General features: G+C 32.5%; 1 protein-coding gene across 17 annotated transcripts in view; it reads right to left on the bottom strand.

Moving 5' to 3' along the window:
• SOX6 (SRY-box transcription factor 6) overlaps positions 1-18,636 on the bottom strand; it is a 693,831-nt gene that overhangs the window by 246,196 nt on the left and 428,999 nt on the right. For 16 of the 17 annotated variants that reach the window (XM_078433264.2, XM_078433262.2, XM_060606110.3 and 13 more), the window contains one exon: positions 10,804-10,893. In XM_078433264.2, coding sequence (XP_078289390.1) covers positions 10,804-10,893 — 90 coding nt within the window. Of the gene's footprint in view, positions 1-3,057; positions 3,104-10,803; positions 10,894-18,636 lie in introns of those variants that run through there. The other variant, XM_060606130.2, reaches the window with a different exon arrangement.

Here is an 18,636-nt window from a genome sequence, read left to right as displayed (position 1 = left end):
ATCAAAATGTATCAAACAGATTGAATGCAAAAGCAGGTATGAGAGAGTCCAACTCTCTTCTATTAAAACCTACATTAAAAAGATTTGCAAAACTGTAAAACAATGTCATTCTTCTCACTAAATCATTTTTACTTTAGGAAATATATTCATATATTCAATATTTGTCATAAAAATGGGTTTTATGTTAATATGTAGCAGATTTAATTTTATAAATTTTAAATGAATTAATACTTTTTTATTTCTCAGGGTTATTTTCTAACATAATTAAGTATTAATAGTTATAAGTCACATGAACAAAAGAATTTTAGAATCTTCAATACACTCTAAGACTCCTGAGATCAAAAAAAGTTTGAGGACTGTATTTCATCATTCTATCAATAAATATTTACTGGTTCAAGTACTAAATTATGCCAAATGTTGTTGCTTCCTGTAGTATTTTCAGATTCTCTACTTACTCTATACTACACCAAATAATACATATTCTCTCTCTAACCCTCTCAACAAAATCTGAAGTAAGTAGTATCATCCATGCTTTCTTGTACAAAAATAAGGAAATCAGTTCTTTTCATCTTCATTGAGGACTGCAGTCTTTTTTTTTAATTAGTCTTTTGTATTGAAAAAGCAATTCATACACATGGTTTAAAAAAAAACCAACCTACCGTACAAACTATACAGTAAAAGTTTAAAAAGCAGCCTGTCCCATATCTTTTATTTTCTACTTCATAGCCAACCTCTGTTAACAGTTTATTAAATATCCTTCCAGCAATTTTCTGTATGTATATAATTTTCTACACAAACTGAAGAGTATATATGCTCTCCTCCGTTTCACACTGTCACCCTTTATAGTTCCAGAGATGTTACCCTTATTAAGCCAAATAATTCAGGTAATATGGAGATGCTATGCTAAAAGTCTCTGAATCAGTGACCCCATATCTCCCAAAACAATGCAGAGTAAGCCAGACTTAAATTTATGTCCTGTAAGGTATTTTCACTTAACACTCAACTTTGTTTATTTCTTTATTGTGATAAGAAGATGCTACTAAAAACGGGACTACATTCACCTCTCAAACTGTTGTGAAATCAGCATTCCAAGTTATGGAAGAAATTTTTCTATTTGCCCAAACACATTTCACTTCCAGATTCCTACTGTCTGTTCTTCTGTTACCCTGTCATCTCTTATTCCACTATGAGCCATATTCTGTTCTCCAGGTGTGTATTAGGTATGTATATACGGATAGATGTTAAAGGCTATTTTCAATTCTGGGTTTATACTCTAATACTGAAATAAAAATCATTTGTATTCAATGAAATATGAGCTACTTTGATGGAGAAAGGTTCCACCATAGACCTAAGTCTAACACACATCATTAAAGCTTCAGTATGTTTTCACTAATTCCACACAGGAGGATTACAGATGTCCTGCTAGCTACCATTTCCTGGTAAGCAATCTGAATGGCTTCCAGGAAATTGCTAATGACCTTCATTTTACTTAAAATCTAGGCTGCAATTAGTAATAGTTTTGCTTCTCCATGCTGGTTATAATGTTTATTTTCATCACAGCAATCAGGGAGAAAAAAGTGAAATGTCTTGTTTTTGAATTATATCAAAATGTATTCTCTTTTATTTCGGTATGTCACCAAATAGACTAATACATATTTAATGTAATCATAATTGTGTAAGAATACTTTGGATCTTTCTTACTTCTAACCAATTTTGCCTCCTTTCCCACTCCAGGCTTCAGCAATTGCTAAAATTAGCCTTTTAAAGTGGAATCAATAGAAGTATTTTATAATTTTTGGCTATTTTTATATATAACAACATTTTATAAAACTGAAAATTTTTAAACTAGATATGATTTTAAAGTAAAGTTCTATGTTTTTAATTATAATAACTACTAAAGGAAGTTTCAGATTTTTATTCAATGAATTTAAGGCATGATTATGGGGTCAATGTAATAATAACAAAAAACAACTTTATCCAGTGTTATATTTATAACCAGAATTTGTTACTAAACTTCAGCATTTCCTTTTATGTAAACATTGATTTCACTAATTAGAGCCAACTGATCTTTTCTCTAACAGATCGATTTCTTTTAATCTCAACAGTTAACAGCAATTCCAATGTATCATAATACTTCAGACCTTAATCATATAGTAGTAATTTTTACCAGCAGCTTTTGTTTGAATTTTAATTAAGAAGACCTTGTGTCTCCAAACCCAAGTGGGGAGAGGTTTTAATTGCTTACATGTATATCACACAGACTTCAAAAGAAGTAAAAGTTATTTATAACAGAGTACAAAGGAAAGCTTTGAAATGTTTACATTCATGCAAAATAGTATAAATTTTAAAACTATGGGTATTGCTGTGTTATAATGCAAAAATATCTATAAAACCAGCTGTGATATGTATTTACTGTTAATAAAAGGAGTTCACGGGTTCAGAAATAATAGCTCACTATTGACTACAACACGACCAAAAGACTGTGAGATGGATGGGTTAAACATGCTATTCTGGGGGAATATTAAGTTTCCACCTTAGTCATTTACTATGTGATTGAGAGCAGTAACTTTACTTTTCTGGATGTTGGGGTCCTTACAGGGAAAATAAGAAGTTTGGGTACATAATATGCAAAGCTTCTTCAGCTCTAATCTTTTGAGATTCCACAATTCTAGATATTACTCTGAAGTTCTACAATTATACAAAATTCATACAGAAACTAGTGACACTCTACCACATTATTTCATACAAACAGGAAAGTGAGAAAATTACATGTGCTCTCAATCTCTTTCACAAGCTGGTCTCTAGAGCAATACAGCATTTGTCTTGAGAAATAACAATTTAAAATTTTCAAAATACATGAAATCTAAACATTGATAGATTACTATTTTAACCCTTTATCCTGTGAAACAGCAAGAATCACTAGGTATGTGAACTTTGCTGACTTTAAGTTGAAAAGTGGCAGATGATTCTCCTCTAAACACTTCCAGATTTTTTTTCAGTTCCCTCAGATGAAGAAATTGCTGTAAATTTATAAATGGAAATTCAACAAAAACTCACTTATAAATGAATATGTAAAGTGTACAGTCATAGCTCTTGGAAAACCACTCTAGTCCTTCTGTGATTGCCTACAACTGAAAACACAAATAACTGTAAATTACTATTCCTAAAAAACAGAGAATTCTGTAGAAAGGGCAATGTATGGAATGAGTAATCAGAGTACTTAGATATAGTTTAGGCCCTTACTAGAAAAGTGAACAAACTAGGAGAGAGAATCGGCATTTAAGCTAGTAACCTAGAATGCAGAACACTGATTCTGTGGGAATGCTGTTAGATCCATTCTGACCTTTTGGTGATAACAGTACTGCTTAAGTTACTTCAAGAATAACCTACACCATTTGATCTTCAAAGATCTACGGTACACTGGAGACAAAAAAACAAACAAACAACTAAGACTGTTGTGTTCCTGTGCTCTCCTCCAGAGATTTATGTCCACAATCAAACCTAATAATGAAAGCAGTCTCTCTCAGTGACACACAGTGGCAATATTATAATATATTCATGTTTTTAATTCAGTATCTGTACCAAGTACAACTGTAATATGCTTGTACTATTTGACGCAACACAGTTCCTAATTTTATTTCTCTTAGTAACAACCCTAATGAAGTAACAGAGAATAATACTTAAAACCTTTAATAGTAAAGTATGGCAGAAACATTCGGGCTCTCAAACAAGCCTCTTAGACATATTAGTTGAATAACTATAATAAGCAATTGTGTTTCAGTCACAGCTTTGAAAAACCCTGGGAATAATTTATAGAACTTTCTGTTTAAAGGAATTTTTAGTCCACTTTTTTCCTATCAGAAAGAGACTATCATTTTTCTCAGCTGCAGCAGAATATACCTAGGAGCACATCTACCTTAATCCCTAAATGTAAATATTGCAATGATTAATCATAAATGACCAAGGAAGGAAAACACTATTTTCCTTATTTGCTTCATATCACATAATTATTTTTTTGTCTCTCATATCATCTGTGTGTTTGACAAACACAAGCACAAACAGTTTGTGCTAAGTCAAACACAACCAGCATTACTGTTTCTCTGGCACACTGCCCAGGGAGGCGCCTTCACACCAAGGAGATGCCAGCCACAGCATAGAAGGGCATGTGTGCAAAACAGGGAAGCTGGCTAGGATTCTCTCACATAAACCACAGAAGATTAGGCCTATCCATGGAGGCAGAGGCTGATTTCCTAGTGCTCTTGATTTCATTAGGTATGTCACCATTGCATTTAGAAATGTCTCATAACCATAATTATTCTGGCGTCCTTACTCCTTTGGTACAACTCAAACATACATTCAAATGGGTTGTGGACCCTATCAGTACTTCTGTCTTACCTTGTGTCCTTCTACCGTCTGATTCCCCCCTCTCTTACATTCAGGTACAGATCAAGATAAATAATTCTGTAGAGAGAAACTGTATTACCTATATGTCCTCCAGCTTTGCAATACTGCTTCACTTACATAGAAAAGGGTAAAAGCGAAACTGTTTTGGTTGTTTGTATACTGTGGAGGCAGAAACAGCCCAGAGTCTATCTTCTCCTTTTCCCACTGCAGAAGTATAAGATTCTGAGGCTATAGAGGCAGGATTCAAAACCTGCTGCCACAACTTTTGACTGACCCCACATAAGCCATGTAACTTCTCACAGTCTTTTTACTCATATATAAAATCAATATAAAAATATTTTCCTTAATGGATTGTTATAATAAGGATCAAATAAAATAATGTAGATGTCTTAGTCCTTTGTTTCCTTTGTATAAAATAAAGCACCTTCAAAAAGTACTCACTATTTTACTTATTGGCAGGAAATCGATAACATTTTCAAGATTAGTCTTATAATTAAGAAAATATAGTAAACACTGGTATTAATTTTGAAAAAACTTTAGGAGGTCATGAAGATAACATTCCACCAGAGTAGGAACACCCTCTAATATCCTCTACAATATCCCTGTTTAAGATTTCCAGATTTCCAGATTTTCCAGATTTCCAGCTAAATTTCCAGATTTTGTTTTTTAAATTCATCCATTCATTCCATAAATATTTTGTGAACTCCTAGTATATCTGAGGTACTCTCTCTTAATGCAGTCCAATAGTATCAATGCCAGATAGCCATTAACTATTCCTAAATTCTTTTGTACATTGAGAATAATTTCATTATTTCCTTAACTCCTGAAAACACAATTCTTATCCTCTTATAATCAACCAACCAACATATACTAGGTCAAATTCCCTACATCTCTAATTATTATTCATATTAAATGTTCAAGTTCTTCTCTATGGTCGTGGATTAGGGAGGGAATTTTTTTGTTAAGTTTATTTATTTATTTATTTATTTATTTATTTATTTTGAGAAAGAGAGAGAGGAAAAAGAAAAACACAAAAGTGAGGGAGGGGCAGAGAGAGGGAAAGAGAGAATCTCAAGCAAGCTCCACACTGTCAGCCCAGAGCCCAATGCAGGACTCGAACCCATGAACCATGAGATCATGACCTGAGCCAAAGATAAGAGTCAGACACTTAAGCACCGGAGCCACCCAGGTGCCCCAAGATTCATTTTTTTAATACTACTCTTAATCATTCTACTGTCAATACTTTAATTCTCACTCAGGCACCTAGCGCACCGCACAGAATTTTTCCATGATAGTAATAGAAGCTATGTTTCCTCCCTCCCCCAGCTTCATTCCACTCTTGAATCCAAAAGAAGAAGAAGAATATATATATATATATATATATATATATATATATATGCACAAAATCAGAAAATAATATAAGTATGGACTATTTAGAAAATAATGACTATGAGAATTCTAACAGCCCAAATTTATGGGATGCATAAAGCTATTTCTACAAACATATTCATGGCCAAAATACCTTTATTGTTAAATAAACAATGTTTAAAATGAAATATTCAGTTTAGGAATTTATAGGGTATCAAAAACAAACAAAAGAAAAAGTATAAGGAAATAAGCCTGGGAGAGATAATATAGGTAAAAACAATATGGAGTAGTTGGTATACTCAAGTGGCAGCAGAATTGAGAAATAAATCTAAAAACTGGATAATTACTGGGATATTGGGAAAAGAGATAAGTAGATAAGCCACTGGCAGGTAAAATTGAAGGACAAAAGGGATAGAAAATGAGTATGCAAAATTTAAGATGGAATATATAACAGAAAATAAAAAACTTAAAATATGTGATGCTATATTTTAAAACAATATTAATGTATTTGAAAACCTCAATGAAATATACAATATTCTAGGAAAATGTTTTTCTGGAAAAACTGACTTAAAGAGAAATAGAAAATGTAAAAAGGAAAAAAAAACAATTAGCAACAAAAACTCCAGGCCCAGATATTTTATGGGTATATTCTCTCAGAATTTCAAGGAGCAAGTAATCCTCACATTATCTATTCAATATTTTACGCAGCCTAGAAAAAGAGGGAAAGCTTTCCAATTCAACCACGAACTCTGGTACAAAAAGTGAACAAAGAGTACAAATAAAGAAAAACACAAACTAATCTCATTTATGATTACAGATGCAAAAATAACAACTGTAATATGAGGAAATAAAATTATTCGGTACATTAAAATAAGACTGCACCATGACTAATCAGGGTTTATTTCATCAGTAAATTTGAAAAACAAAAACCAATAAGATATGCCATAAAATAAAATGCAATTTCTCATAGAAACTCCTAATAAACTATGACTAGAATGTTCTTTTAATAGTAAAGAATATCTTAAATATCTTAATAGTTAGGGGTGAAATAGTAAAAACAAATCCATAAATTAAAAACTTTACAAAATACCTGCTATCACATGTTTACTTAATATAATTATTGATATTCTAGGCAGTGTAATATGAGAAGGGATGAAAAAAGGGGGCATAACTGCCAAAAAAGAGAAAACCTATCAGCTGAAATATAATTATAGCTAATAAGTTCGATAAAGAGGAAAATTATAAAATGAACCAGCAAAATTCATTAGCATCCCTAAATATGATAACAAAAAGAAAACAGAATGAAGAATGTCTCATTCACGAGAGCAAGCAAAAAGATTAAATATTATAGAGAAAATATCAAAATAAACACACAGAATCTACATTTTAAAAAAATCATCATTGAGGGACATAAAAGAATAAATGATTTTAAATGAAAAGATTCAATACTATAAAGATGTCAGTTCACCCTATAGTTTCATATAAATATAATCTTTCAAAAACTTATTTTGGGATTTTAATGAACACTTAACTAAATTAAATGTAAGCCTAAAATAAACTTTAGAGAAGTATGCACACACCTTAAAGAAAAATTATGAATGTGGTCTTGCAATATTTACTTTTCAAAGACACCATAAAGCTACAGTGATTAATATAGCACAGTAGTAACAAAAGTTTAGATAGATCGATAGAATAAAACCAAAAGCCGACAAATGGTTTCAAATATGCAATCAGTATGGTAAAAGATGTTATTTAAGTCAGACAGAGAAGATCAATTATTTAATTACTGATACAGATATATTTGGTTAATGGCTTAAGAAAAAAATTAAGTTGTTTCTCTAGTTGAAATTACACATCAAAATATACTCAAGAGGAATTAAAGGGTTAAATGATTAAAAATATAGTCAAAGAATTGGAACAAAATATAGCAGAGTGGGGGAATCCTTTCTAAACAAACCTCCAACATAAAAGAGCATGAAAAGGGAGGGAGAGATTTGACAATAAAAATCATAATGCAAAAGAAAATGATAAAATGAAACATACATGACATCAAGGTTAATACCATTAAAATATACACTAAAAATCATACAGAACCATAAGAACTAGACAAATCCGTTAAAAGAAAAATGGGCAAACAACATAAACAGGCAATTCTCAAAGGAAGAGACATTTACTACAAATAAATTTATGTCAGATTCTTCATTAACAATAATAAAGAAATTCAAATTAAATCAGCAATAGTATATCATTTTCCCCTATAAAAACTGGCAAGAAATTTTTGAAGTAATAATACTTGCCACTGAGGGCAAGAGAATACTTGCAGACACTGCTGGTGAGAGTGGAACACTGTACCCTTTCTGCAGGGTAATGTGGTAGTATGAGTCAATGGCCTTTTTAGAAAAGAACACATGCTTTAACTCAGGAATTTCACTTTTAAGGAATATATCCTAAGAAAATAACTACTAATTAATACTTAAAATTATTAGGAAGTTATCCATATTCAAGTTTTTATTTACAATGACAAATAATTTTTAAAAACTACTTAAATGTTGAATAAAAGACTCAAATTATGAGAACCTCACTTCATACAATATTTTCTGTAAATAAAAATATTTTAGATGACTTAATCACTTATTGATATATCATTAAATGGGAAAGAATAGATTATAAAAGAACAGTAAAAGATTCTAATTTTAAGGAAAAACTTTAACAAGTATATGCATAAATTAAACAAAATAATACAGGTAGAATTAAATAACCATTTTATTTTTTGTGTGTCTATTTCTCTATTTTTGCAACAAATACGTAATGAAGGAATTTATCATAAATTCATTTACAACAAATTTTGTAATGAGGGTTGTTTGAGATATAAAATACTGGTGGCCCACAATAGTATGTATTTCTTGGGGATAGTATTTAAACCATATTAAAATTTCAGAATAATTATAACTAATTTAGGTGGATAATAACTGGCCTGATCTCACCTAGACTAAAAATGCATGTTGAATTTTAGCAGGGGTTGAATCAAACTATCTGAATGCTACTTAAACTATTTTTTTCCAGTTTTTATGATAATATATTATTGGTATATTTTTTATAATGGCTATGGTGACAAAATATTAGGATGTAAAAAGAGACAATTATGTATAATAAATCAAGATGAAAAATTTAGTAAGAATCTTATCTCCTATGCTCATAAAACTGAGAGCAGCACACAAATGAAAGTTCACATATCACATACAGAATCCAGAAAAAAAAGTTAAAGAATTTGAAAAGCCTAAATTTGCATGTGTTTTTGCTTTTGAGATTTAGACATTTTGATCATCTAAGGCTAGTACAGTTTTTGCATCATAAAGTCATAATCAGAATGGAAAATAAAGAAAGATGGAAAGCGGGGGAAGGGAGAGGAGATAACCTGAAGCACAAAAACTTGATGCTGAATCATGACATAATAAAATATTAACTTCCACATCACTAAGAGAAAGGAAGACCCCTGTCATTCATGCTGGCAAAAGCTTGCCTTTGCATAAACCATTACTGTTCTCACTGTTAAAAAACCAATGACTTTGGAAAGGATGGAAAACACAGAATGACGTGCAAAGTAGCACACAACATGTTACTGCAGCTGGATACAGAATATGTCACTAATGACTTTCTTTCTACCCATCATTTATAAGTTAAGATTTTTTTCCCCAAATAGCAAATGCCCTTTCTGAGTACAGAACAGAGGCAGAGGAATTCAAAATAATATTCAATTTCCACTTAATGTTAATACTGTATTAGTTAATGAAATGAGTTATTAATTATTCCCTGGGAAAGAGATGACTTCCTTTTGTCTTCATTTGAATTGAACACAACATACCTGAACACTAGGCAATTTTTGGTAATAAATTAAAAATAACATTTTCATCAGAGTTATTGCCAGATGTTTATCTTAAATAAAACATTATCCATGACCAATAGGAAGATTCATCTGAAGTTATTTGATAATTTCAGAAAACTAATGTAATTAGGTTCCCAAATTGTTAGTGCAAATTGGAGTGATGACTGTCTGTCTGCAAGAGACAACTGATAGAATTAATTAATGACCATGGATTCTGTTTAGGATACCAAAATTAGTAATAAAGTACTTCATCTCCATAAAGGCATCAACAAGAGAGAGTTAAGGAAGAAGAATAACTTCCTGACTGATAGGGCAACTTAATTTTGTAATGGTTCTTAACATGTTTCAAAATAATAACATCAATCACATACCTTCAGAACTAAAGATGCTCATCCTTATTAGGGTCAGAGGTCATGAAACGTTAACTTCTATGAAATCTGATTGAGATCAGTCAACCTATGATCCTATGGGTATGTTAATAATAACAGCAACCACAGTTGACCCTCACGAGTGTTTTCTAAGTGCCAACAACTGTTCTAAAAGCTTTACTTGTATTAATCCTATTAATAAGCCTATGAAGTAGGAACTGTTATTGTCTCCATTTTAGATATAAGGAATTTGAAACATAGAAAAGTTCAGTGACTTGCCCAAAGTCACTCAGCTAGGAAGTGATAGAGCCAGGATTTGAAAAAGGTAACTAAGCCTCAGAAAACACCCACAAACCATTATGTAAAATACACTCAATAAACTCTTTTTTATAGGTGCTACCCTTGACCCTTTTTGACCAGAAGAAATTCAAATTAATGATTTGGATTCATAAATCAAGCCATTATTAAGATTTCAAGAGGGAAGACTAAAATTAACTTGCTCTTCATCTTTTGACTTTTTTTTTATTTTTCAGACTGTTAATGAAGCAATTTACCCTATAATTTATATGTTTATAGACTAATAAAAACAGAAGGGAAAAATTTCATTCTATAAGAATTATAAAGAATAAAATTTCAAGGACACACTACATATTTACCCTCTCATGTATAAACACATATTAAAGGTAAAAATTTAATCTTAGGATACAGAGATCAGCAAACATGTTGTTATACAAAATAATATACTCTACATTGATATGTTTGATATTTTGCATATTGTACCTTTAATTTCTCCAAGAAGTTCACTGGTATTTAGTCTTTCCATTTTTTCCTTCCAATCTTTTGAAAGTAGTTTTTCCATGCAGGAGGAATCTGTTAGAGTTAAAAAGTAAGTATGGAAAATGTTACATATATATTTTACAACTATTAAAATACTACAAATACAAAAGCCAACTTATGGAGAAATTCTCCCATTATAAAAATGATCAAGGCTATATTTGTTGTTGTTTTAACCCTAGGATATAGACAATTATATTAGTGTATCTATCACAAAATACCACAACTAAATTTATTTTTACCTGACTACTTAAACTATTCCCAGGGGGAAAAAAAGATAATGCTCAATAATCTTATCTTGGTAGTATAAATATAATTCTATTAATATTCAGTCAGCATTTATCATTTCTTAGACTGATAGGACAGAAAAGGGGGCTATTTCCTCTGATAGTTAAGTTTAGATGTTGTTCCTTTTAATCCAGGTGATTTTTTTCTAAGTCTAAGCAAAATTTATGTGCCATTCAAGGAAGAATGACAAATCTTCAAGGGGGAAGAAACCAGTCAAACTGTAACCACATAGTCCTTAAAAAAGAAATAAACATATGACAACTTTTGTGGAATACCCACTTAGAGGATAATTCAAAGAAAATAAAGTCAAGATGTTTTCTGTCCCTCAGTAATAAAAACTGCTAAAACTTTTCTATAGAAAAAGATGCATATTCTTATAAAGAAAATACTCAGTTAAACACTATTTGCCCAACTGCATATCTAACTAACATACTAGATCATAGGGAATGATTATACTTGCTTCTATAAGGATTCATAAAGGTTACAGAAATTTAATTTTAGAATGCCCTAATAATTAGCAAATTTTTCTCAATGAGTCATTTTTTTTCTCTCTATTTAGATGGGTTTGCAACTGGTGCTACTGCTTACAAGTATTTATATATATCTTTTAAGCCTCAAATCTTAACAAATAGGCCATGTTTCCAAAAGGGAATGCAGATTTAAATACCAAATCCTCAGTGCAAAGCATACTCCCATTAAACTTTAACATTCCAAGTGTCAAAATTCTGATAACTTCTTTTTAAAATTGTATTTAAAATAGTACTCCAATTCCAAATGCCTTTCCTCTCCCATATCAGTACCTATCTATTTAGCATTTTCCCTTTCATTTTTTTCTCCAACTTCTAAATCCTCCTTGAATTTTTCAGAATGACAGTAAGGTCAGGATGGATCTAAAGGGTTTTAGAAACTAGATAAGCTTTAGAAAAATACAGTGAGCCCTGGGTAAGAGATGAGAGGACCACTGCATCATTAGAAAGTATTGGCGAAAACAATTAACGTTTGTCCATGACATGATCAATCAATCAAAGAATGGATGGAATCCAGATCAGTGTGTCATGAAATGGCTGACGAAGAACAACCATACTAGCTCACTATCACAGAAGTTAAAGTTCATTCTAAATAGAAGTCAGCGTTATTCGATTAATTGAAAGCTCACGGTCCCTTCCCTTCCTTCGTCCCTTCTATCCTTCCCTCCTCTTTTTCTTCCATTCTTTCCTATTAATTATTTTCTGAGGCTTCAACAAGTGATCTACCACCATGATTAAAAATTGGATTTTGAGTGACCTTCCGAAAGGGTCTATGCTCACACAACGGTTTGTATTTAATTTCCAAAATGGTCTCTTGATATTTTCATTTTAAATTCAAAAACAAGGTATATACTTTGTTTTATACCTATTTTGTGTTTATGCTAAAGTAATAAAAAAAAGATAATACTAAGTTTGGGATTAAGAAGCAAATCCTCAAAGCCACATCTAACAGACATTAGTTTTTCTCAAATCAGGTTTAAATTTCTGAGAGAGATTGATATAACATCAGATCATGGATAAGAATAATCAGCAAAATGTCTTCAACTTCCTATCCTACCTAATTCTGTTACTTCTTTTTTTTTTTTTAACCCTTTCATACATGTTATCACATTGCACTAAACTGATAATCACTGATATAAATGCTGAAGCATAATTTGTTTGGTTCAAATTTGAGTTGAGAGCATATATTATAATAGTAGAAGTCAAAAGCCCAAATTACTAGTAATGATCACAAATTCAGAGCAAGTTCAGAAACTAGGATTATATACACACTAAATGTAAAACAGGCTAAACTATGTCTCTCGTTTCTATAAATAGACCTAAAATCTTTCAGAGCTCTAGGAAAAGAATGCTAAAGCTTCATGGGAGAAAAATAGAACTGTATGGTCAACAGGAACACACACTTCAAACATAAATCAGACCATGTGTACACAGCTTCACATAAAAGCTACTCATTAATAAAATGGTTAATAACATCAAAGCATTTCACATTCCTATTAAAAAATTAATCCTCACCATAATGCTGAGTTAATCTAGTTAATATGAGTTCCCATTTCAGTAGAAGAAACTGAGGGGAAAAAATAAAGCAGTCTTTCCATGTCTATATTTAGAACTCATGAAAATAAAGGCAGTCACTGATGGCCTTTAACTCCAGGACAATAAAAGTCACAACATACAACCTTGTCAATGTTTAATCTCAAGTCTAAGAGATTCCGGGAAGATTCAAAACTCAGGAAGTCTCTTGAAAAACTCTCAGCTTTCTCACCTAATTATCTGACTGCCAAATCGCTGCAAGTAGTATTAAGCATGCTCCATACTATAATGTAAAGCAAGTAAAATGAGGGAGAAAAAACCAGAAGATGCAGATTGTTAACAAATACCACACAGGCAAAGGACACCACTGCCACCACTGAGATGTTTCTGACTCAGGATGAAGAAATATGTAATAGATAAAGTTGTAAATGAAAATTTATATTTTCAAATTTCCTACTCAAAACAATTTCCAGGTAAGGGTGCAAATTAAAAGTAAATATTCATCCTCTATGTGGCACATCCTTCAACAACACTAATAGGACACTAGTTTTACAGAGGTAATTGATTATATCAAACTTTACCCCATTCTGATCATGCGCAAATGCAAAAACCAAAGCGGTCAGAATAAGTAAAGGGGTCCAGTTTGTATTATGTACACAGGAGGAGTAAAGACCATGCAGAATTGCTTTAACTCAATAGTTATTCAGCATGCCAAATGGAATAAAAGGAGTGAACTTCTCCTAAATGTTCTTGATTATTCAAATCTTAGTATTTTGACTGAGACATCTTCAGCTAAAAACTAAAAGAGGAACTACATACTCTTTGGAAATTAAGAGAAAGAACGACAACATTACAAGACAAAAAAATGTTACAATGATACGTACCTATTAAAAATGATAATATTTCAGCATAAAAGTGGAAGATGTTAAAATTAATCCATCTTACTTTGAAATAGTTAATGTTCAAACACCAATACATATTCAGTAAAATGCAGGACTTTATTATATTTATCTTTTCTAATTTTTGTAAATCATATGAGTAAAACAAGACTCGGAAATGAAGAGCTGGCCTTCAATTCTTGCTTATATTTTAATCAAGGATGTAAAAGGTTTTCACATGTTAAAATTCTCAGTGGCATAGTTTTTCTTTTTGTTTTTTTTTTCTTTCCTTCGCAACTTAAGTTTTTCTCTTTAAAGAAACTTTTTCTAAAGGAAAAAGTAAAAACACAATTCAGACCTTATTTTTAATAAATATCCTGCATAACGGATTGGAAAGCAATGTTTCTGCTTCCTAAGTATTTAGATTTCAGGCCAGGTAAGTCAAGAATGCTTTACCAGGCTAACAATTAATTTCACAGTACAGATAAATTTGAAGTGAGAGTATGTGATATATTTATTTCCTAATCTATATGATAATATTTTAGAAACAATTTTAAATTATTCCTAAATACAGCCACCGTAGTATAAACTCCCATCCTGCACAAAGTGATGGTATTTCAAATGTGTCAAAGAGAGTAAATAAATAAATAATTGCTAAAACTAAAGCATGGAGGAATAGGAAAGGATAATGGGAAACATTTTTATTGCACAGGTACTTTAAAACAATTTGACTATGAGTAAACACTTAACTATTCCTTTGGCCTCAAAGTGATATGTAAAGTTATAAATGCTAAAACGTTAGAAACGTGACATAGAAAAATGTCTTTAAATATTTTACTGAGGAAAACAATGCTGCCCCTGTATGCAGATTTCCTACTGCTTTATTAACTCCTTTAAGAGAATATTAAACCAATTCCTTTTATTTTTACCATTGGAATCATAAATTTCAAGTGCAATAAATTTTCTATGTGTGCAAGAACAATGATAACTTATCAAAAGTAACTTTGACCTTGGTTTACAACTAGTTATGACAACATACATTTATACCGCTGCTGATCATACATCCCACATTTTTCATTATGAAACAGAGACACACATGCCAGTTACTGTACATTTTTCCACAGTGACAAGTGCTCCACAATACAGTGGGATAAAATTGGAGCTTGGAGAGCTTGAAGAGCACTCTTAAATTTTAATTAAAACCCTCCAAGCTCACTAAAAATAATTAGACACTAAAATGTGCCAGTTTTATTTTGAAGTCACTATAACGTACAAAGCATACTCCCTGACGACAGCTTGTGCTGTCCTTCTCCCCGCCTCTCTCCAATGAAACAACTGATTTTCCAAATACGAACAAGGGGGTATAAATAGAGGCTGTTTTCAGGCCTGCTCTTCATGCTGGGAAGCTGACAGAAAAGACAGCAGAATGGGTTTTTTAAGACTGCACCAAATGAACCTAGAATAACTTGCCTAACAGAGTTCGAATCACTGACAAACTCTGGATGCAATTCAGTCTGCAAGAAACACCACGAGTTATATCACTGATCTTTTTTGATCCAAAAGCCAAACCTTTAACCTCTTAAATGTTTTTGCTATCTTAAAATATCTCATACAATGCTATAGTCCATCCTATTTTTAGCCAAGCAGCAAGAGAAAGCATGCCTTTCCCATACAGCAGGGCAATGATATAAACATCAACACAGATGCTCTGCCAGGAAGAGCTGGACTTCTCAAGCACTTGATCATTAAGGAATGCACCAACTGTTTTGGATAATCTCGTGCCAGCTCCCCTTTTGCTCCACACTCCCCTCTGGGAGTGGCCAATCTTGTCCTGCCTTAATTTTTCATTTTACTCCTCCATAGCACCCCCCATCCCTGAAAATATGAGAAATGGCATTTATGCCTAGCAATGAAAAAGCAAGCTCACTTCCCCAAACAGACCAAAACTTTAAAACAATTAACCCTCCCCTCTTCTTTCAGATAAATTACTAAGTATAAAATGCAATCTGTTTCCTTTGTTTATTCAATATGAACAATTTGTAAATGACTCAAGGATAAAATTCAGAAAATGTTGTGCTAAATTAGAACCATTATAAACATGCTAATGACTCAATGCTTGAGTAAAACATGCATGATCGGTGTGAAGAAATAGATTTAGTTCCTGTGAAATTCTGTTGTGCTGCCTTAAAATGATTTGGTCATTAAATCAGATACTTTCCTTCCAGGAAAAAATGTTAATTCCACAGCCACTTTACTAGATAATATACTGTGAGTGTGTACGTATGTGTGTGTGTGTCAATGGGAGCTTTGGAAATGTCATTAGAACTGTTAGGTGCAAGATTTTGGCATATTCATAAGGGAGAAAAAGATCCACACTTGAAACCTGGTAGAAATACACACATAGAAATCATCACATTAGATGCAATATTCTCTATCTGCACTGTTTTTATCTACCAAAATCTTTGATATTTTTATAGGAATCCCTTAAAATTGGCGCTTAACACACATTCATGGAAGTCGCATTGCTCTATGCAGGTAAGAGATACATGTCTCATCTGCTTTCCAAGGTTGCTTAGCACCTAGAACAGTATCAGAGAGATCATTCAAAACCAAGTTTCTCTCCCATATCCATCAAAGTACAACTACTACCAGTGCCAATACAGAAAAAGAGAGAAACAACCAGCAGATGATTCAGAGGCTCATAGCCTACTGCTGTACCTGAAAGATACTCCAGCGATCATTAAGACCAACACCCTCATTTCCAAAAATGAGAAAACAGAGGTAAGATAAGTAAGTCATTTAGGTGCCCAAGGTCAAACAGTTGGTGACAGAGCCCTGACTCTAGTTCAGTGCTGGTTTTACCGAAATGACTGTTGAAATCATATTTGAACATCAGTTTTATATACTATAGCATCTAATAGAAAATGAAAAATTATGCCTATTATTAAGTGCTTCAGACATAGAGTGAAGCACTCTAGTTCCTTGGAGAGGGGGACTAAAATTTCAAGGCACTACAGTAAAAGTCAATAGTGTTCAATGGCCAGTTCTCCCATACATACTCCTCCATTAAGCTGGTCTTCCTGTTCCTTCATATTGCCTTCTCCTTAATGCTTTTTCTTGGTTTGAACAAAGAGCTTTCCTTTTCTGAATATCGTCCACCAAGGAATGAATTAAGATGCTGCTTAAAAATACTATTGAACTTAAAAAGTAATCCCTTCCAAATTAGGTTTTATCTTCACATTCAAGGAGTAAATGTGCAGCCTGAGACCTTCGTTTTTCACGGTAGCTCATTGCCCACGACACCTTCAAATTTACTACAGTTTTAATGAGTAAAAATGTTCCATTAGAAACTACAGCTGTCTGTATTAATAAAATTATTACTCATAATGACATCCTCTCATGATCCTCCTTATATTCTGCTGCTCCATTGCCAAAGGCTGAGGTATTTGTACCATATAACATGGGACACTGTTCTTTGGGTTCTACAAATGTTTAATTTTTACTTTTTTCAATACTTATTTAACTGCTTTTAAAAAACTGTATTAGACTGTGGAAACAATAACTTCTGTGTCCTATATTCCTTCTTTTGGTTTCTTTGGGGGAAAATGTCTGAATATCACTATTGTCCTGATGGAATTGTCAATCACAGTGCTCTACCCTACTGCCTGCCTCCTACTGCTCCTCCTTGCCACACACACAGAGTAATTTGACCCAATCAGAATTCTCTGCTGGAACTGCCCAGAAAGGCTCTCTTAAGTTCAGGTTGGAAGCTATAAGCATGTGGGTCTGAGATTGTCATGACCATCTTCTCGGGCACATGAAGAGAGCCTGTGTGCAAAAAGAGGGAAGGAAGCCAAAAATACAAAGAAAAACAAACAGGAAAGAAGATAAACAAACAAAAAATCTTTACATCATGTTAGCGTACTTACATCTAAAAATAGCAAAAGCCAAATTCTGCTCCTGAGGTTCTTGGTAATGTAAGCCAATAGAGTCCTGTTTTTGCTTAAGCTAGTTTGAGTTGGGTTTCTGCCAGTTGCAACTTGAAAAAATAAATCTAGGGGTGCCTGGGTGGCTCAGTTGGTTAAGCTTCCAACTCCTGATTTTGGCTCAGGTCATGAAATAATGGTTTGTGAATTAAAGCCCCACATCAGGCTCTGGCCTGGCAGTGCACAGCCAGGTTGAGATTCTCTCTCTCTCTCTCTCTCTCTCTCTCTCTGCCCTTCCCCTGTTTGCACCCTTTCTCTCTCTCTCAAAATAAATAAACATTTTAAAAATAATAAATAAATACATATATCTAAACAATATGAAAATCATAACAAAAACTGTCATACATACTCAAATCTGTTATGTTTCCAATGGTAACACACTGAAAACTCCCAATTCATTAACTTGTACCACCAGGCTAAAATATTTATTATGTAAATCTTGAAATAAATCTCTGCTTTATTGGAAGATATGCATCAACTTTAAAGTAAACTGTTACCGGGGCGCCTGGGTGGCTCAGTCAGTTAAGCAGCTGACTTCGGCTCAGGTCATGATCTCACGGTCTGTGA

Source organism: Panthera onca, chromosome D1 (assembly GCF_046562875.1).
Source record: "Panthera onca isolate mPanOnc1 chromosome D1, mPanOnc1 haplotype 2, whole genome shotgun sequence".
In the NCBI taxonomy this organism is placed as follows: domain Eukaryota; kingdom Metazoa; phylum Chordata; class Mammalia; order Carnivora; family Felidae; genus Panthera; species Panthera onca.
The sequence above is the reverse complement of the archived record's forward strand: the minus strand, read 5'-3'. Positions and strand labels throughout refer to the sequence as shown.